This window comes from Zootoca vivipara, chromosome 1 (assembly GCF_965207765.1).
Source record: "Zootoca vivipara chromosome 1, rZooViv2.hap1.1, whole genome shotgun sequence".
Lineage (NCBI taxonomy): Eukaryota > Metazoa > Chordata > Lepidosauria > Squamata > Lacertidae > Zootoca > Zootoca vivipara.
In genome coordinates, this window is record NC_142582.1 from 107,304,875 (window position 1) to 107,325,774 (window position 20,900).

Genomic DNA, 20,900 nt, shown 5'->3' on the forward strand with positions numbered 1-20,900 from the left:
GCCCTGTTGCAAGAGGCTAATAGCCCAGATCTCATTAGTGAGTCCCCCTGTGTTCAAGAGGGTTTATTCCTATGTGCACAGGATTGCAGTGATAACCGGCAAATCAATGAAGTTGCAATCCTATCCACTCATACTAAGGAGTCACTCCTATTGAACTAAGTAGGACAAAGCACACATTGGAACAGGCCGTCATCCTGTCCAGTCTTACTTGAAAGTCAGTCTCACCGAGACTCGTTTCCATGTAAAGATGAGCTGCACAGCTGCTGTGCTCTGTATAAGTCTCTGGGAGCCCCATTAAATTCAGTGGGATTTCCTGCGCCTTACACAGATGTTTCTATCTTATTCAGAAGAATTGGGTTTCTCAAGCTTGCCTACAAATGAGCAACAATGTGCTGCATGGTGGAGTGCTCCTGTTCTAGCCTGCCAGCCCTGTCCTTTTCTAGGAAGGGATGCTGCAGAATTCTGATGGAATTGAGAGCAGAGATCGCCACAATTTGCTATCATTGGCCATCTTAGCCTGCAAAATTGCATAATTACACTATTTTCTCACTTTCTTGCGTAGGGGCGGGGAAAATGTTTACCTTCCATTAAAATGCACGGAATTTAATTACATAATCAATTACATAATTAATTGTGTTCATTTCAGCCATAGCAGATAACGAGATGAGTACTGTAGAAGGCAAAATGTAGCAGAACAGAAACAGCACCAGTTGTGGTGGAAACAGGAAATTGCTGCCTCCTTACATCCTTGCTTCTAGGACATTCAATTTCATCCCCCTGCCACCCCAATTTTTCTGCTTTCCCCCACCACAGACATGCAACATGGCCACTGAACATTCTCTGTCTTCATTCAGGGCCTGCCCATGAGGCAAGGTGAGGCAACCGCCTCAGGTGACAGAATCCACAGGGGCAGCAGATCCTGCTCTCAGTCTTTTTTTCTGATGTAGCTCTTTCCTCACCCTTTCTTCCCTGGTGGGAAAGGAGGTGCTATTTTGGGGTCTGTCTCAGGTGCCAAAATGTCTTGGACTGGCCCTGTCCTCACTGGCCTGTTTTTTAAGTGTGTTCCCCCCCGGGGGGCATTTTTGCCCTGAAATACTCCTTGTACCTCTGCAAACCTTGGGGTTTCCCTGAGCCTGCTGATATTTATTGATTACTTAATCATATTCACAAGCCCACCCTTCACTGTATTGATCCCAGAGTGGATTACAACACACTGGACCAGAAGCAAGCAGGTCAAGACCACATTGAAAAGCACTTCAAAACATAGATGGCAATTCTAAAAGTGTAGGCAGTGTGCTGGCAGTAACTGGGGGACCAAACCAGTGGTGTATTCAGAATACCCTGTTAAAGGGGTCTGGGTGGAAGACTCTGTCCAGAAGCTGAGTATGGGGCAGGTCAGCCACAGAGCTTCCGGGGGCGGCCTTAGGCTGGCCACCTCAGTAGATCGGCATCTTAGGTAAAGGTAAAGGGACCCCTGACCATTAGGTCCAGTCGTGACTGACTTTGGGGTTGCGCACTCATCTCACATTATTGGCCGAGGGAGCCAGCGTATAGCTTCCAGGTCGTGTGGCCAGCATGACAAAGCCGCTTCTGGCAAACCAGAGCAGCACATGGAAATGCCTTTTACCTTCCCGCTGTAGCAGTTCCTATTTATCTACTTGCATTTTGATATGCTTTCAAACTGCTAGGTTGGCAGGAGCTGGGACCAAGCAACGGGAGCTCACCCCATCACAGGGATTCGAACCGCCGACCTTCTGATCAGCAAGCCCTAGGCTCAGTGGTTTAACCCACAGCGCCACCTTGGGGATGCCTTAATCCTTGGTACAACACTGAAAACATTTCAACCCTCTGCCAGGGGCTGAAGTTGTATATATACCCAGTGCAAAATCCACCTACATCTGGAATCAATAAAGTTGTGGCCATTTTTGACCCAAATTGTTGTCTACTGGAGTTTATTCATTGCACATTAGCTGGAGACACTGCACGGGTGTGGGGGTGCTGTGACTGGGACTGCCATAACTACCATTTCTTTCTGACATATTGTTTCTCAGTGAGCCTGCTCTGGCTAGCATCCCATCAGCACTCACCAAATGAGTTTGCTATTAGAGAGAGTGATTGAACTGAGACCGCCAGTACAGATGAAAGGGTCAGTTTGCACATAGGGTTAAAGCTTCAATAATCATTTTTAAAAGGGATGTAAAGCTCATTGTTATGTTTGGAAGGCAGGGTGAATGGGGAGCAGGAAGGAAGAGGTACCGTAGGTCCAGCTCTGAGACTGGACAACCAAGAAGCTGGAGCACCAATGAGCGCTTGAACTTCTCTGAATTTTGCCTCTTGTTCTTGCGTGATCTCTGGATGCTACACAATGCCAATGAGTGTTATTCTTAAACATAGTCCTAACGTAGAATCCCATGCAGGCTCACCTCAATCCTGGGAGCTTCTTTGGGTGTGTATTTCCAAAGTGTAGGTTATCTCCTGGGTTGATGTATGGTGTTTTCCCTTGTCCCTGACAGGTTGTTTACAAGAATAATGACATCCGTCTGGAGCTGTCTCGCTTGGCGAGGATTGGTGACACAAAAATGAAAATCTATGGGGAGGTGAAGTTCACGTGTGAGAACGTGGCCACACTGGACCCCATCAATTTTGAGACACCTGAGGCCTACATTAGCCTGCCTAAGTGGAACACCAAGCGCATGGGCTCCATCTCCTTTGACTTCCGCACCACGGAGCCAAATGGTCTTATACTCTTCACCCATGGCAAGCCTCAGGAGAGGAAGGATTCCAGGAGCCAGAAGAACACCAAAGTGGACTTCTTTGCAGTGGAACTTTTGGATGGGAACCTCTACTTACTTCTCGACATGGGCTCTGGAACAGTCAAAGTGAAGGCCACTCAAAGGAAAGCTAATGATGGAGAATGGTATCACGTTGATATTCAGAGAGATGGCAGATCAGGTATGTAGAAAAAAATTCCCGGGAATAGTCCACCCCCAACTATAAAAAAACAGAGACTCTTTACAATGATTGAAGAACAGGATCAAAGACCACTGGTCTTTGAACTCTGAGAATTCTTGGAGACCAGAGACTGAAAAATGTTTTCTCTGTCTTCAGGAAAGGATGAAAGGCAAATCTGGGGAACTGCCGGCTGGTCAGCCTGATAACAATACATAGCAATTCCTCTTCTAGGGCAGGAACCCTGGTCATGACAATTCCTTTGATTCCTGGCACCTGGGATGCTGCTATGACCCCATCACTAGAGCCTCTTCCCATTGCCATTGCTGTTGTCCTGTGAATTTGTGTGCAAAGGCGAAGGATATGTGGCAGGGAGACCAGAGATGGTCAAACCTGATTGCTAATTGTGCTGACCTTTAGAGGAGTTTGAGTCCAATTTGGAAGGGGCACCAGGATATTCAGCATTGAAGGGGGTGCTAATTTCTGAACCATGCAATTTTGAACCTAGCCACCAAAGTTCCTCCTGATGTGAAATTCAAAGCAAACACATGTTTTCCCTAGCATGGAGCATCTGGGGAATCTCAAGGGAAGCAGGAATAAATAAAGAGAGTTTTGGAAATAAGATAAGATAATCTTTATTGTTATCAGATTTACTTATACTGCCATCAGATTTAATCTGCAACAAAATCCAGGTAGAATGTCAAGGTTCCTTCTAAGATGAAACACCCCTGGGATTTTGAGAAACACAATAACAAAGGTTATTGTTGAAAAGCTGGGGGTGGGAGGGATATAACAAATTCCTAGGGCAGGCATTCAAATCCTTTGGTACTTTGAGACATTTCAATATTTGCTGTTATATTCATTGTAGAGATTCTATCTTTTGTACTCCCTTATGTCATTCCAGCTTCCAAGTTTTTGTTTTTCAAATCCACACTGCAGTTTGGAATCATATATAGAGGCAGACTGGATGTGGGGTGAATGGTGCTGGAATTTGATGTTTCTGCTTTTTCAAAACAACATACCTTCAGTAGATAGTACAGAATTCTCTAATTTTCTTAGATATAATTTTTTTTTTTAGCCAGAAAAATATTCTCAGGGGTCTAGGAGTAATTTGTATTTTTCTTCTTCAACCCTACTATAGTTTAATGTTAGTAGGTTTGCAACAGCTGTGCTTGTTGTTGATAAATTCCAGCATTTTATGGGGATGTAAATAAGTAATCAAATAATTGATTTTTTTTGTGGGCCAGGTTGGTTTGCATTTAATTAACTTGCAAGGATAAATTCAATCAGCAGCATTCATTGCTTCTTAGTCTTGCTTACATATATGGCAGATATCTGGCCTCTGGGTAGCAACATTTAGCTTAAGAAATATAAAAGGAACAAGGCAGAATCCAACCCAAGCTGAAATTTTGTAGTGCAATTCTATACATGTCTACTCAGATGTAAGCCACATGGGGTTCAGTTAGTGATTATATGATTGTATTCATTAAGCCCCATTTATGTGAAGTATGTGTGCTCACAAGCTTTGCTATTTTCTATGGAAATCAATGGAACAATAATGCTGTATTGTGGGTGGATTAGAAACTGCAGAATCCAACCATAGTTCAGCACTTCAAAGTACAGGTGATTTTAGTGGGTCAGAGCTACTTTTGTGCTTTTGTGCTGAATTTTCCTGCTCCAAGTAGATGGGATTTTAAACAATATTACTCTGATTTTAATAGAAGAAGATCCTGTAGCTTTATGGTCTCTTTAGAGGAAGAAGCTTGTCCCATCTATGTCAATGGGGAAATCTCCAAATGGTAATGCCCATGAAAAAAGGTCAGCAGGTGGGTGGCAGCTAAGGTGGGAAGACCCCAATCCACTGCTGCTCCTGGTCGGTAGACCAGGAATTCAGTTCTCCTATCCCTAGAGTTTCCAGAAACTGAAATCTGGACCTTCAGCATGCAGATCAATATGGTCTCTAACCAAGCTGTGGATCCCTCTTTCTGCCCTCATTGTAATTTGAAAAACTACAGGATGCATTATTTTCATATACATTAAATTTGTGGGCCAGGTGTGCACCAGTGCTCTGTGATGCAGTTATTTCACATTAATCTTTGAGATCCGCACTGTGCACTGTATTGAGGTGTGTACTGTCTTGAGTTCCAGCATGAGCCTAAGAGAGAACACTTGCTCTTCCTCCCAAATCTTCCTGCACCAGACTGCCAGATTTTTGATGGAGGACTTCCAAGGCTATGTGCAAAAAAATAGCCGTTTGAGGTTCCTGCATCATTGCAGAGGATTGGGTTGGATGTCCTTCGTTTGCCTTCCAACATATAAGTTTTATTATTCTGTGCCTCTGCTGTCTGACAGGCTTAGCAGAGGGCAGCAAAGCATTTCAGGACAAGTTTCCTGTGTCAGCTGTGTTTTGTCTCAGCTGACATCTTCACTCTCCTGTGCCCAAACCCCATCCTTTCACCAGGATTCAAACTGCCACAGGAACTTGACTTGTGCCACAACTGTGACTGCTGGCTGACGTGATCTCTTTCTTTCAGGCACCATATCGGTGAACAGCAGACGGACACCCTTCACTGCTAGTGGGGAGAGTGAGATCTTGGATCTGGAAGGAGACATGTATCTGGGCGGACTGCCTGAAAACCGGGCAGGCCTCGTCCTCCCTACTGAGCTCTGGACAGCCATGTTGAACTATGGCTACGTGGGCTGCATCCGAGATCTCTTCATCGATGGGCGGAGCAAGAACATCCGTCAGCTGGCGGAACAGCAGAATGCTGCTGGGGTCAAATCATCCTGCAGTCGGCACAACACCAAGCAGTGTGACAGCTATCCCTGTAAGAACAATGCTGTTTGCAAAGATGGCTGGAACCGCTTCATCTGTGACTGCACTGGCACTGGCTATTGGGGGAGAACATGTGAGCGGGGTAAGTCCAGCAGCCAGAGAGGGGAACTTCTGTCCTGAGCTATACTGGGCCACGCTATGTGGCACACTAACTTAGCCCAAATGCACTTTCCCCTACAGTCCTTCCACATATGAAAACAGTGGTTCCGACTAACCCTTATAGCCTCCAATGCGTAGCCATTCGTTTAAAGATCCTTTCCAGTGGTATGCCCTGCACATGTAGTGGGACATTCAGGGTGTGCATGAAGTCCACCAGCTATTGCATGTATGACCTCTGGTTCTCATGATCCTTCTGATACCTTCTGAAAGAAAAGGATTGTGGGAAATTCACATTCTGCTGTAAGCCCCGAGGTACATCTAAGAGTAGCCATTGAGGTGCTTTAAGTTGTTGCAGTTCAACTCCCCTCCATCCCAGCCAACACAGGAAATGGTCTGGGATGATGGGAATTGGGGTTCTGCAATATATGGAGGGCACCATGCTATTGACAATGATAAACAGTTCCATGATGGTGTTTGCAGGATCATGCTAAACTTGGTTTGCTATGTGCACATGAAAGAAAAAGAGAGAGTGAGCATATTTTGTCCCTTTCTGTGTATTGTTCCGGTGCAAACATTTGACTGTCAGATCCAAATAATAATCAATGAGGACTGACGTTCACCTTTACCACAGGGGAATCAGTTAAGAGATAAGCAGAGTCTTCCTGGGTACAGCAAGTGTCACAGGGCCATTTCCCCATGGTCTTGTCTCACTGGTCACTTAAAGGCGTCTGACTGGGAATAGATGAGGCACAATTATTTCTGGTGCAGACAATCAAGAGACACATCCATTCTTGGCTAAATGAGAAGGAGCTGAGCAAATGTAAGGCATTTGATCTATACACTGTTCAAATTCCAGACGGTCCCATTTATCCCTATCCTTGTATTGTGCCTGATGCCGTGCACAGAATGAATTGAGTGATAAGGTGTTATTTTTTTGAGGTTTTTAAAAAACCAAACCAAAGTAGTAGCACGAATTCTCCCATTTCCTTTTGTCTAATGATTTTTTTTTGCAATATTATAGTAGAGATAAAGTGGAATCTTATCTAAAATGCTCTCACAAGGCAGGATCTCCTAGGTCTGTCTTTTGTTTCTCTCTCTTGTATAGACTGATAGCCGGGGGTGGGAATGGGGTGGGGTGGACAAACAAGGAATAGGAACACTTGAGTTACTTTTGTCTTTAGCTCAGGAGGCTGTTGTGTGATTCTGGGAGCCAAGGAATTTCCCAGTCCTTCTGATCCAAGTTATTGCAAGGATGCTTCTGAAGCCACGGGAAAGAAAGGAGAAGGAACAGTTTTGACAAGTGGTGGATTGCTTCAGTGCACCTTTTGATAGGTTACTGCCACAGCTGTTTATTTATTTAAAAAAAAGATTTGCAGATGTATGCAGAAACTAGATGGAACATATTTATGAGTTGACACATGTGAAAGCACCACTGGCTGGACATATAGATGGATTCACCCGTCTCTACTTGACGTCCTGCTATGCCTCATTTGTACATCACAGTAAACCAAACTATGGCTTGCCAGAACTGTGTGGACATGCAGGCTCCTGTAGAGATACATGTTAAAGTACATTTACATACCTACAGGTTAGGCCTGCCAAAACAAAAAAGGGTTTTAAGCAGCATCTGAGAACAGTACACTGAAGTTGCCTTCCTAATATGAGCAGGGTGTTCAGTGCTGCCACACAGGAGGACTGATTAACATTAGGCAGAACTAACGTTAAGTTATTTCCAGGAACCTATCAGCCTCCCTCACTTTCCAAGGATGGGCCAGCTGAACAGGCCCACCACTCTTGCAGGAGGGAATTGGCACCACCAGTCCAAACTTCACCAAAATAATGGTTCCAACCATGACAAGGGAGTGCTTTGAAGGCAGGCCAAAATGCTTATGCTGATAGACCATTTGTAACAGTGTGACTGTTATGTACTGAGCTGAATCATAGAACAATAGGATCCAGAATCAGCAGTCTGATTGGTCCGCAGGAGCCACCCAATCCAACTCCAGGTGGAAGTGAATCTGCAACCTGATTGGCCTGCAGGAGCAGCCAATCAGGCGGCTGGCAGAAGTGAATCTGCAACCTGATTGGCCTGCAGGAGCAGCCAATCAGGCGGCTGGCAGAAGTCAATCCACAAACTGATTGGCCCACATTAAATTGCTCCCTATGCACCCAGCATGTACTCTCTCTGTGCGTGAGATTCTATTTTGCAAATGTGATATGAATCAACCTGGACGCTGTGTCACCATCCGAGACCCTTCTTCGTGTGCAGCCTCCATGAGACGTCTGGAGGGTGGCAACATGAGAACAGGCCTTTTCTGTGATGGGTCCCCATTTGTGGAATGCTTTCCCCAGGGAGGTTCGCCTGGCACCACCATATATAAACTTTCGTCTATAAGCAGGCCTTTGGCCTTTATCTGTGGCCTTTTAGAAGAGGATGAGATGTTTTTAATGTGTTTCTTTTTCTCTCTCTCTTGGTTTTAATGTATCTTTGTGGGAGTTTTGTGCCTGTTTGGTTGCAAGTTGCTTTGGGTTGCCCTGGGCAAGAGAAAGCGACTAACAAATTCAATAAGTAATAATAATAAAATGAGTAATGGGCAGCAAGATGTTGCAGGGTATCCTCCTCACTTCATAGCACAAGTGCTTCTGTTCAGGGTTCAAGTTAAACAGCATCCATGACCTTCATTAGGATATTATAAGCTGGAAGGAGCTCCCCTCCCTGGTTTTCTGTTTTTTGTTTCCAACTGAGCATGTTCAAACCCTTTCGGGCTGTTTTGGAGGACTTTTTGGCTCCCTTACATTTTAGAGATGTTTGTTTGGTACTGCTGCAAATTTCAGTGCCCTCCCCCCCACAGAAACCCCCAAAACACATGCCATTGCCTCCTCCTTATTTAACAGCAGCCCTGTTTGGGCTCCATTTCTGTTGGTGCTCCCCACTGCCCAAGTTTGCTATTAGAGACAGTGGTGTTAGGCATGAACCTGCCCCTAAAAAGAATTTGCCTAATTGTCCATGAGAACTAGACCTAAATTGAGTAATTAGTAAAAGAAACCCTGCCTTGTGAAACATCTGTCTTGCTTGATACACATATACCCCAAGGCCCCAGTGTGTCCCTAGCTTGGAACATGGCTCATTATTTCCCCAAAAAAGACAAATGTACCATCAAAGACTGTTGGAGAATTCATGTTTTTGTACTGACGGGGCTGGATGTTTGGAATTATGTGTCAGAGAATGGATGCCTGTTTTGTCAACAGTTACGCCACTGTCTCCTCCTGCTGCCCCAAGTGCTGGTTATGACATATAAAGCTCTTTATGGCTTAGGTCCAAGCTATTTGAAAGACATTATGATTATGATTATTAGTTGTTGTAGTAGTACTAATATCTCAAAGTGGTTTCCAGCCTACGTTAAAGCATCAAATAAAACAATCCAGAATAAAATATGAAGTGTACGTTCAAAACAACATAATTAACAGGAAACAAAAATAGTATTTTAAAGATTGAAAAATAAAGCATTCCAGAGGAGGTCAGCTACAGAATGCACATTTAACACAGCAAAGGTAACCCCCCCAAAATCCTCTCATACGAACCTGCCTGGGTTTTGTCATCTTCAGAAGGGGTCCTTCTCTCTATCCCACCAACCTCACATGTATGCTTGGTGAGGATGCAGGAAAGGGTCTTCTTGATAGCTGCTCCCAGACTCTAAAACTCCCTCTCTAGAGAAGCAAGACTAGCTCTCTCCTTGTTGTCCTGCTGGCAAACAAGCTTTCGGGAGCTTACTGCTTATAATGAAAGGGCTGGTGCTGTGTTGCTTTCATTGCAGTTATTGATATGGTTCTCTCTCTCTCTCTCTCTCTCTCTCTCTCTCTCTCTCTCTCTCTCTCTCTCTCTCACACACACACACACACACACACACACACAGAGAGAGAGAGAGAGAGAGAGAGAGAGAGAGATTTAATCCTATCAATGTTTAATTTTTTTCATGCCCCCTCCCCGTTATTTTTAGTTGTTCTTACCTTGAGTCTCTGTCAGGGGAACATGTGGGGTATAAATAAATACAATTACTACTAATAAAAAATGATAATAATAGGTCCTAATGCAGAAGCAATATGGCTTTATTGGCATACAGTGTTGCGTCAGTTTCATTAAGGCAAACAAGGTTGAGTGAGATGCTCTACAGATGACAGGGAGTGCAAAGAGAGGGCTGGTAGTGGAATAAGGACAGATGGAGTCACAGTGGCATTAAAAGTTCTGCTTAGTTTTAGGGAGCAATTAGCATTGTCTTTGTCTATCGGCTTCTCATTTGCTTGAGAGCCTGACAGCAGCTGCAGCTGCAGTGATAGGTGAATGCAATAGCTGTGGCGGCTGAACTAATGAAGGTGCTGTGCAGACAGAAAGAGCTGGATTATGGAGATGCTGTGTGTTTCTGCACGGGTGTGAAGCCACCTTCTCACAGTCTGCAGGCTTTTCCGGAAACAAGACCCAAGCATAGCATAGCACCATATTCAAATCAATTTCATTATATTGGTGATGGATTTGTTGATGCCGGAAATGCCAATTTCTGAAGGAAATGCAACTTATTGTTACACGCCACCCCAATCTCCATGAGTGGTGTGAGATTCCAGGGGTTGCAGGCTCTGTGTTTCCTCTTGGGAATGAGGTACAGAGGAGACTGTGGTGTCTTCATGATAGAAGGTTTATTTACTCATATATGCAACCTGATTCTAGTTGGAAGGGAATCCCAGCATTACACCGCAAGAGTGTAATCTCCCATAGGTGCGACCTTGCAAAATAGATGTCTTTCACTGTCTCAATGTACCATTGGTTGAACAAAGCAAATTGCACTCTGTACATCCCAACCACAGCTCCCCTTTGTGAAGATATATTGATATATTGATTCTCAAATAAGCAAGGTGCAGGGATTAACTGGAGGCAGGGCGCTGTGCCACAACCTGCTTTCAGTATAGGGATATAGTTGTGGCACACAAGATATGGTAGTAAATATGAAAATGCCCCCAAGACCTGGTCTACCCATGCAGCAGAATTGAGAGGAGGCAAATACATTGCAGGCAGAAGCAGCTGTGTTCCTTTGAAGAAAAGCAACAAAAAATTGCAAGTATTTCAAGGAGAAATGTCATAGCTTAGCTCACGCCTTGATTCACTATTTTTCTACTCACAGGGAGTTGCTTTTCTAATTTAGCAGTGTTAAAAAGTCATGGACTTGCATGAACCAGCATTGCATTGACAGTAAATTCTACCACTTCATTCAGACCCAACCACAGTATGTGCAGAGCTTCATTGCCACCTCATTGTGTTGCCACAACCCTGCTTCCACACTTCTGAGATCAAAGGGCAGGTTTCCAGGTCAAATTATTTGGGTCCCAGTCACTTGATCCCAGCTTTTCCCTCTTTGGAAACTAATCACCGACAAGTTGGGATTATTAAAACAATATCAGCAGAACCCTGGCAAATTGGGAGCACAGAGCCATCACTCTGTCAGTTCCAGTTGCCTCAGAACTTATTTGTAGCACCATCTCTCTCTTTTTAGTCATTAAAATGTCATGGTTCTCTGGATGGAACATACAAGCCAGACCATTAACACTTTCATGGTTCTTCAACTTGCATTAACTTTGTTCTTGTCTCCTTTGGATTATGGCTTTTTCGCGGTTTTTCTCTACCCTCAGAACCCTTTCTCTACCCTCAGAACTGAGTAACTTATTTGCAAAGGGCACAGCTGCTGGATAATGCCTATGAGAAGAACAAAAAGCTGAAACATACTCCTGTATGCTTCTCAGTCCAGGACACCCCTGGCCTTTCCCATACAAGTGGTAGCTAAGGGTGGACCTGTGTTGTGTTGCGTTGCATTCAGGCACAGAGAGTTATTGTCACACTGTCCTGGTAAGCACTGCCCAGCTTCCAGACCTTCCCTCCACTTCCTTTAGAACAGGACAGATGGAAACCCTGCTGCAAGCCTGTGTTAAGAACTGACCCTGGGAGCTGTATGTAATTCTCTGTAATCATATCATTAAATTATCAATAATGCCTTGCTTGCAATGCTTGCAATGCTAAACCCTTTCCTAGGTGGCTGTGTGTAGTTGACTTGCAAAGCCTACTCAGTGTGCCAGCTTTAGAAAAGTATGGATGGCCATGTGAGGGCAGTTCCAGGTTTGTTCTAACTATACAGGATTTTGGCTTTACGCACAATCCCCAGAATGTAATTCCCATGCAAGTTGCAAGTTGACTGTAGTAAAGTGTCTTAAATGGGCCCCCCCCCCAGTTGCACTGATGACTTTCTCTTAGCCAGATTGGATGCATAGACCAGCAGCTGGCATAGGAACTTTTCCATGGCCTAAAACACCTTTTGAGCAGTAATCTTTCCTGTTTATGTCTTTGCCCAGTCCCGGCCCTGAGTCCATCCTCAAAGCTTGCCTACTTGACTCTTTTTTAGGCCACCTAACTAGACCATGTAATGCTCTTGCAGGCTGCCTGATAACTCATTGCATATTATTCTTGTTCAAGTACACATGACCATGTGGCAATAAATAGCAGATTATTTGATATCCAGTTAGAAGTGAGTCAGTTAACCAGGCAAGTCTTCAATTTGTTGATAAGAAAGTCTGCAAATGATTCTAGATTACTAGCATTTGAATCCTTGGAATGAGTAAATTATGAAGCCTGTATAGTTTGCCAAATTTACACGGGGTCTATCTTTGCTTGAATCTCCCTGCTTAACCTTGGCACCAACTGTTCTTCATTATCTACTTTGCTGGGTGCTGCTTACGAAGGGCAATGCATCTGCTGTTGGTTATGTGGTGGTAAACAGAGGGCTTCAGCTTCCATTTTATTATCTGCTGAGTACCTTTATTGCAGCATTTCCTAAAAGCTCTTTAATGACAGCACACATCTGCCCATTATGTATCCAATAAACTTAGGAGCTATAAAATTACAGGGTAATAAGAAGTGCTACAAAATTATTTACTATGTGAAGTGAGTTGCACAGCTCTTGTTTTGTCTCTCTTCTATGACTAAAAGGAAGGGCTGTTTTCAAGACTGTCTGCACTATCTACAAATTCAGGACTTGGTTGAGATGGTTCCCAATATGGTGCCCTTTTAGTCTCTCTCCTATGACTAAAAGGAAGGGCTGTTTTCAAGTCTGCCTGCGCTATCTACAAATTAAGGACTTTATTGAGATGGTGCCCAATATGTTTTGGACATTTCTTCAAGGTGTTCAAGTCAAGGATACTGACCATGTGGGTTAAGTCCATTCTCCCTTGGGCAGGTGGTTTTGCGGGCGGTCTCCGGTCTCCACTGTGAACTGGCCTATTGCAGGCCAGATTGTCCTCCTGCTGCCAAATTGGCCAATGGTGGCAGAAATTTTGTGGGTGTTCCCCTGGGCACGGTGCCAACTGACCAGCAGATGTGCTTGGCACCGCACTCAGGGCATGGATAAATGCCTGGTCTGAAGGGCCTTTCGGCTTCTCTCTCACAGTGCCAGTTCTCCAACCTACCCTCCCTCAGATTAGGGTCTTTTTTGTTTTTTTGCAGATGTTATGATTTAGGGGCCAGGCAGGGATACCATCTGGCAAATTGGCTCCACCATTGGGGTTCTTGCTGACCTCATAGCAATCGCCACAACTTTGTAAGGTGGATAGGCATTAGGTAAGCCTAGTCTTGGTTGGAGAGGAGGTTGTAGCCTCTGCCTGCCTCCCCCCCCCCAAGGGTAAGAGTATCCTGTTAAAAGGATCCAGGGGCAGTGGCTTCTGTCCAATGCCCAGATGGGGGCTAGGGCCATACCACTCCTCCATCAGGGACCGCTTGGGGGACACCCCGATTTGACACTGGCTTCACCCTTAGAAACACTCCCAGGAGACCGGTGGGAGTGACATGCGCTGTTGCCTCAGTGCCTATGGCCAAACCTTCACATCTGTAGCCAATAAAATTGTAGCCTTATTTGATCCCCAAACCAATATGCTGTGTGTTGTCTAGTTATTTACACCTTTGGGAATGGGGTAGTCACGGGGCCTCACAACGCAAGGCTAGATATCACTTGGAAATACAATTGCTCAAAAGATTCTTAAACTCTAAAAAGGGCAAGATATAGCAGGAGACGGAGCTCTCTTGAATGTTTTGGTGGGCACTATCTAGTAAATTGAAACCACAGAGAAAATGTATTATCAGCTAAAGTAGGATTGAATGAGATGTGGAACTGAGTAATCAGAGCCATTCAATTCAAGGTGCTCACATTAGAATGACTCAGGCCCCAATACCTGAAAGGCCACCTCCTTTCCTACAGACCCAATCCGATGTTAAGATTAGCAGAGGGGCCCCCTCTTGGTTGCTTAACTGCCCTCATAAACTCAGGCTGGAGGTAGGCTGAGATATATATATATCTGTGTCAGCCCTAAATTGTGGAGCCCCCCACAGAGGTGTACCTGGGTCCTTCATCATACACCTTACAGCAAATGCTGAAGACACACCGCTTTACCCTGACCTTTGACACCTGAGAGGTATATTTTTGGGATCCCAGCTGCTTTTACGGTACAATGTAACCCTGTACACATCTTCATAGAAGTAACTCTCTTTGACTTAAATGTGGCTAACTCTCAGATGAATGGATGACAACCTATGTCTGTAATCCTAATGTTACCCATTCCTGCTGTGGCAGAGTGTGTTTTCACCTAATTGCATAGGAGAGTTGATTACAGCATTTGGGGAAGATAATTTCATGGTATTTAGGTGAGTGGACCTTCTGACAAGGCAGTTCATTGATCCGACAATTCTCAACTGTGTTTTCTCCCTTGATAGCTAGAAAATCTTGAGAGCATTTGAAATGAAATTTGCAAGCATCTTTTCCCAATTCTTTTCTGCGGAATGGGAGTCTGAGATGGGACTACAAATTTTATTCAGTGTTTCTTATTTCTTAAGACAACTTTTCACTTTTCTTTGCTATTTAGTAGTTCACCTATATGCAATCAATCTCTTTACTTGGGCAGATGATGTAGTTTGGTGGATATATCAGGACAAATTTGTTCACAGATACATGTAGTAATCTTCCCTGTGCGAAAGAAAGCAATACCGTCCATGTATCCTTGCACTATTATTCCAGCATAATATCTGTTTCTGGATTTAGAATCATAGAACTGTAAAGTTAGAAGGAACCCCAAGGGTCATCTAATCTACGGTAACTTCATAGTGCTCATCTGATAATGTTCAGTCATAGCAAAAATGCTCCCTACCTATATATGTGTTCAGAGATGTTTCTCTGTATGGACATTGCTGCCACTAAGGTTTGCATCCCAGGGTGGAACAAGATCATTCCAAACAATATCAGGACATGAGTAGGAGGGAGTTATTGCTTGTGGGCTTCACAGAGGTCACTTCTAATTTTCTTATGATCCCAGCCCTGTGATCCCCCCTCCCCCAGTAAGGGATGCAAGTGTGAAGGCAAGTGGCCTTGGATATAAATAGCAGGACTCCCACATGAAATAGCCCCCCCCCCCGCCAAAAAAAGGTGTCTAAGCTGCCATCCTGTGTACAAGTAACTGAACATAAGCACTGCTCTATTTGGGGATATTATACTCATTGCTCACCATTGCAATTGAAGAAATATGATGCAAGATTGAAGAATTTATGAGAGATCTATAAAGATGGCTAATGATCTGCTAATCCTATCTGTGACCTGGGGTTTTCACTCTGGGGAAAAGATATGATGTGTTGAAATTCTTCAGATATGTATAAGGACCTCATGTCAAAGATGGCAAACTGTTAGCTATTTCCACCATGAATAGAACAAGAAGCAATTATTGTACATATCATGAAAGCTACATTTCAGTTCAGTGTTAAGAACATCCAGGCTATTCAGTAAGAGAACAAGCTAGAGCAGGCACCCCCAAACTGCGACCCTCCAGATGTTTTGGCCTACAACTCCCATGATCCCTAGCTAACAGGACCAGTGGTCAGGGAAGATGGGAATTGTAGTCCAAAACATCTAGAGGGCTGAAGTTTGGGGATGCCTGAGCTAGAGAGTCTGTGGAATGATCCCTGGAGGATTCCACACCAAAGCTTAACAGGCAGGTGGCAGGGATAATGTAGATGTGCATGCCCTGCTTTGGGACATAGGATTAGTGAGGTTATCCTTATGAGAGAGAAAATAGAACAGAATGAATTAAAATGTTGGGAAGAGTTAAATTCCTCGATCAGATGCCAAAGTGGCATAAAGAAAGGCACCAGATGAACTTTTCTGGCAAGACCAGCTCTCCAAAATGAGGGCACCAGGACCAAAAGTATCCCTCTATCAGTTGTATTTGTTTATTACTTATAGTTTTCCATATGTGTATTAAGGTGATATGCAAAATACAATCAAAACAGCCAAAGTCAACACAGGAAACAGCAGCAAATGCATTTTAAAACAATTCAAAGAAGAAACCCAGGGCAGAGACCAGTTCATCTAGCTGGGGCGTGGGGGGGGGGGAATGCCATCTGTTGTTTCTGGAAAGTGCGGCTAGTGGGCACCTCCCATATCTTGGCAGTAGTCACCAGGTGCACCTTGGATGACAGGGGAACTTGTAGATGGGCAGATCCTCGCTGGTATCCTAAGTAACACAAGTGCTTCTGTAGGCACCATTGCTTTCTAAAGATGTAGTGTGGAAACAATTTATACCAAAATAAGACAACTTGAGACTGAAAAGAAATATGATAGTCATCTTCAAATATCTCAAGTGCTGTCACATGGAGGAGAGAGCATGCAGAGGGCCTTCTCGGTGGTGGCACCCGCCCTGTGAAATGCCCTTCCATCAGATGTCAAGGAAATAAACAACTATCTGACTTTTAGAAGACATCTGAAAGCAGCCCTGTTTAGGGAAGTTTTTAATGTCTAATGTTATCTTTATTAATATCTGTTGGCTGGGGAAACTCAGCCAGATGGGCGGGGTATAAATAATAAATTATTTTTATTTTCCTGCTCTGGAAGGTAGGACTCAAACCCAATGGCTTCATAAATAAAAAAAAAATAAAAAAAAATGTCTAGTAGCACCTTAGAGACCAACTAAGTTTCTTCTGGGTATAAGCTTTCATGTTTCATGCACACTTATTCAGGTGAAGAAGTGTGCATGCACACGAAAGCTTTTATGTACCCAGAACAAACTTAGTTGGTCTCTAAGGTGCTACTAGACAATTTTTATTTATTTGTTTTGACTGCGTCAGACCAACATGGCTACCTACCTGGATCTAGAACCAAAGGCTTCAATTTGCAAGAAGGGAGATTCTGACTAAACATTCAGAATTTTTTTGACAGTAACAGCTGTTCAGCAGTGGAACAGACTCCCACGAGAGGTGGTGGACTTTCCTGGTGGCAGTGGCACCAAAGCGTTCCTGCCTCCCCCCGTTCCTCTGGCAATGGTGGCTTCACTCTGCCTCCCTTACCTTGAGACGTCTGAGTACAGCAGCGACAAAGAATCCCGTCTAGTAAACACGTGCTAGTGCTGGTGGCTGCTATTTTAATTAGAATTCAGGGACATACAACAAAATTGAACATTGGAAGATTCAGGGCAGGCAAAATATGGTACTTCTTCACAGAGTGCATAGATAAATAGTGGAGTTTCTCATGCATCTGTCATGGATGTTTTAGCTGAGATTCCTGCATTGCAGGGGGTTGGACTCAATGACCCTTGAGTCCCTTCCAACTCTCCAATTCTATGATTCTGTGAAGACATTGAGTTGGAACTTTGCAGTTCCTTTGTCTTTCTTGCAAGTGACATCTGTATAAGACTTATGTAAATATTTTTTAAGAAGCAGGAGTGACCTCCAGCTTTGGAGGAGGAAAAAGCATATCCTGGCAAATGACCCTGGGCACTTGACGGTTCCTTCGAATTCCCTAATGTACTGTAAATAAAGCAAGTAATTAATCCACATTTAGGGAGGATGAATGAACAATAAAAATTCATTAAAAAGCCCAACCATCCATCTTTATTATTTTAGTGATGCAACAATGGAAAAATGATCTGTGGTTCTATATCCTTGATTTCATATAGCACAAGTATGTGCGGGGGCAGGGAGGGAACTTTTATGCTGGGTGTATAATGTGATCATCAGAGCCTTTAATAGATTGTCATGCATTGTTGCACCAAAAGTAAACTTCATTGTGGGCCAGCACAGGAAGCTTTCGCCTTGCCAGAAAATCCATGGCTGTACTCAGTCGATATCTGTGCTCTTCTTAATAAGAAAGGTGGCTTGATGATGATCGGGGTAACTTTGAACATTTTGAACATATTGCTAGCAAACATTGCAATTTACCATACCCCCCATACTCTCTCTCTCTCTCTCTCTCTCTCTCTCTCTCTCTCTCTCTATATATATATATATATATAGAGAGAGAGAGAGAGAGAGAGAGAGAGAGAGAGAGAGAGAGACATAGTAGGAAGATTGTTACCCATAGACTTGTGTGTTGGCTCAGTCTCCTGTCCAGGGCTATTAGAATCACATAATCATAGATATGCAGAGTTGGAAGGAACCACGAGGGTCATCTATGCAATTTAGGAATCTTTTGGCCAACGTGGTACTCAAACCCATAACCCTGAGATTAAGAGTCTCATGCTCTACCGACTGAGCTATGTGTTTGAGCAGTTTCAAAACAACTACTCTTCCTTCTTATTTATCTTTGAAATGGTCTTGGACTGGGCAACCCTTTAAATAGAGGACACCTCTGGTTAAAGTAAAGTAGGGCACAAACACACCCTGCTTGCTTACTGGAGTGGAGTAATTTCTCAAGGAAATTAAAATGTGCACCTACATTTCTCTGACAGCACTGAAACGTATCCTTGTTTCCTTTTCTATGTGGGAGTTCTCAGGTCTGTCCATGTGAATTAAGAGAGGGGGGAGAAATGAATTCCTTCATCCACGCATGATTCCCCTTCCCCTTTGCTGTGTGCTCCCAGCTCTGCTTAGTCCTGATACAGGCAATGGTGTCTGAAGCATGCTTTGGTGCGGAAATATCACCATCATTAATCTAATTTCAGAGGGAAAGGGATAAGTATAATTATGTTTGTTCTAATTATTACTGCACTAATCCCTGCTCCAAATTAATATACAGTATAGGAAATATTTCTATCGGTAGCTTTTTATATAAGAAGAGTTGTATAGGAAAACTCTGAAAAGCACCCTCCCTTTTTTGCTGAAAAAAATGGGACTATGATCCCATATGTGCTTGCATGTATGGGAGGGAAGATTTAAACTTTCAGGCTCAAATGTTTTGTGAAAATACTTGCATAATAAATAGTCCATGCAGTTTAGCCAAGCCAGCCTTGCATAGGTTTGGGCTGTTGTTGTTGTTTAGTCATGTCCGACTCTTAGTGGCCCCATGGACCAGAGCACGCCAGGCACTCCTGTCTTCCACTGTCTCCCGCCGTTTGGTCAGATTCATGTTGGTAGCTTCGAGAACACTGTCCAACCATCTCATCGTCCCCTTCTCCTTGTGCCCTCAATCTTTCCCAACATCAGGGTCTTTTCCAGGGAGTCTTCTCTTCTCATGAGGTGGCCAAAATATTGGGGCCTCAGCTTCAGGATCTGTCCTTCCAGTGAGCACCCAGGGCTAATTTCCTTACGAATGGATAGGTTTGATCTTCTTACAGTCCATGGGACTCTCAAGAGGGATTGGGATGTAGACTGATGAGTTTTCCAAACTTGCTGGCATATTGAGTGTAGCACCTTAACAGCATTATCTTTTAAATTTTTTAATAGTTCAGCTGGAATATCATCACTTCTACTGGCCTTGTTATTAGCAGTGCTTTCTAAGGCCCATTTGACTTCACTCTCCAGGATGTCTGGCGCAAGGTCAGCAACCACACTACCTGGGGTGTACGAGACCTCCATATCTTTCTGGTATAATTCCTCTGTGTATTCTTGCCACCTCTTCTTGATGTCTTCTGCTTCTGTTAGGTCCTTTCCACTTTTGTCCTTTATTATGGTAATCTTTGTACGAAATGTTCCTTTCATATCTCCAATTTTCTTGAACAGATCTCTGGTTTTTCCCATTCTGTTTTTTTCCTCTATTTCTTTGCATTGCTCATTTAAGAAGGCCCTCTTGTCTAGGTTTGGGCTATATGGACATAAATCAATGAGCCACTTCACACATTACAATGCATTGTATGTATTATTATTATTTTTACATACTTACTGTATTTATATGCCACCCAATAGCAAAAGGTTTTCTGAGTGATTTATACATATATAAAATATATAAAATATAATAAAAATAAGAATGAAATCTAAAACAGAATAAAACCATCAGCAGAATAAATTCAGATTTCAACCTAAAATAATGGGTGTGGGGAAGGAACAGTACCAAAGATCTTAAAAGCACTAAAAAAAGAAAAGAAAAGAAAAGTTGCAAATTGACTATTGAAAAGCCCTGAGGTCGTCATCTGGTGCTGAAAATGCTGCAGTGCAGATGCTAGATTTCTGGGGAGCACCTTCCACAACTGAGGTGCACTTACAGTAAGATGTGTCAAGTATACATTTAATTTTGTAAAGACAAAATGTGATGAAAGCGCATCTAAAAATATGCACATCATACAGGTCTACTCATCGGAGTGTATACGTGGAAGTAAACCTAGCTGTGCCTCTGTGTAAATGTGTGAACTAGCCTTGAACCTCATACCTCTCTCCTCTCCTATTGAATTCCCTGAGCTCATTTGCTGGAGCCAAGCTCCATTGCCTCTCTAGGTCACAAAGTGCCAGGGGTCCAATTTCAGAGTTGGCATTGCCCCATCTTGGTTCTTGATTCTTCTCTCTCTCTTCTTCTTCTGTTGCCTTCAGGTTTCGGGGTGGGTTTTTTTTTTTTTTTTTTGCCAAGGCAAGCAGTTACTGTTGGCACTGATGAAGTGAAATGCCTTGATGAGAAAATGGCTGGGAATAAATGGATTCATTTGTCATAAGAAATTATTTCCAAAATTTGAAATTACCATATTGGGCTTGGAGATGTTATCTATGAAATGAGTTCACTCTGTCTCTGTGCTTCCACTCTGATCC

At 43.5% G+C, this 20,900-nt stretch overlaps 1 protein-coding gene across 4 annotated transcripts in view; it reads left to right on the forward strand.

The window, feature by feature from the left end:
- The window catches only part of NRXN3 (neurexin 3), an 862,130-nt gene that overhangs the window by 36,127 nt on the left and 805,103 nt on the right, over positions 1-20,900 (forward strand). For all 4 annotated transcript variants that reach the window (XM_088672565.1, XM_088672568.1, XM_088672572.1 and 1 more), the window contains exons 3-4: positions 2,514-2,952; positions 5,484-5,867. In XM_088672565.1, the coding sequence (XP_088528691.1) occupies positions 2,514-2,952; positions 5,484-5,867 (823 nt within the window). The remainder of the gene's footprint in view (positions 1-2,513; positions 2,953-5,483; positions 5,868-20,900) is intronic.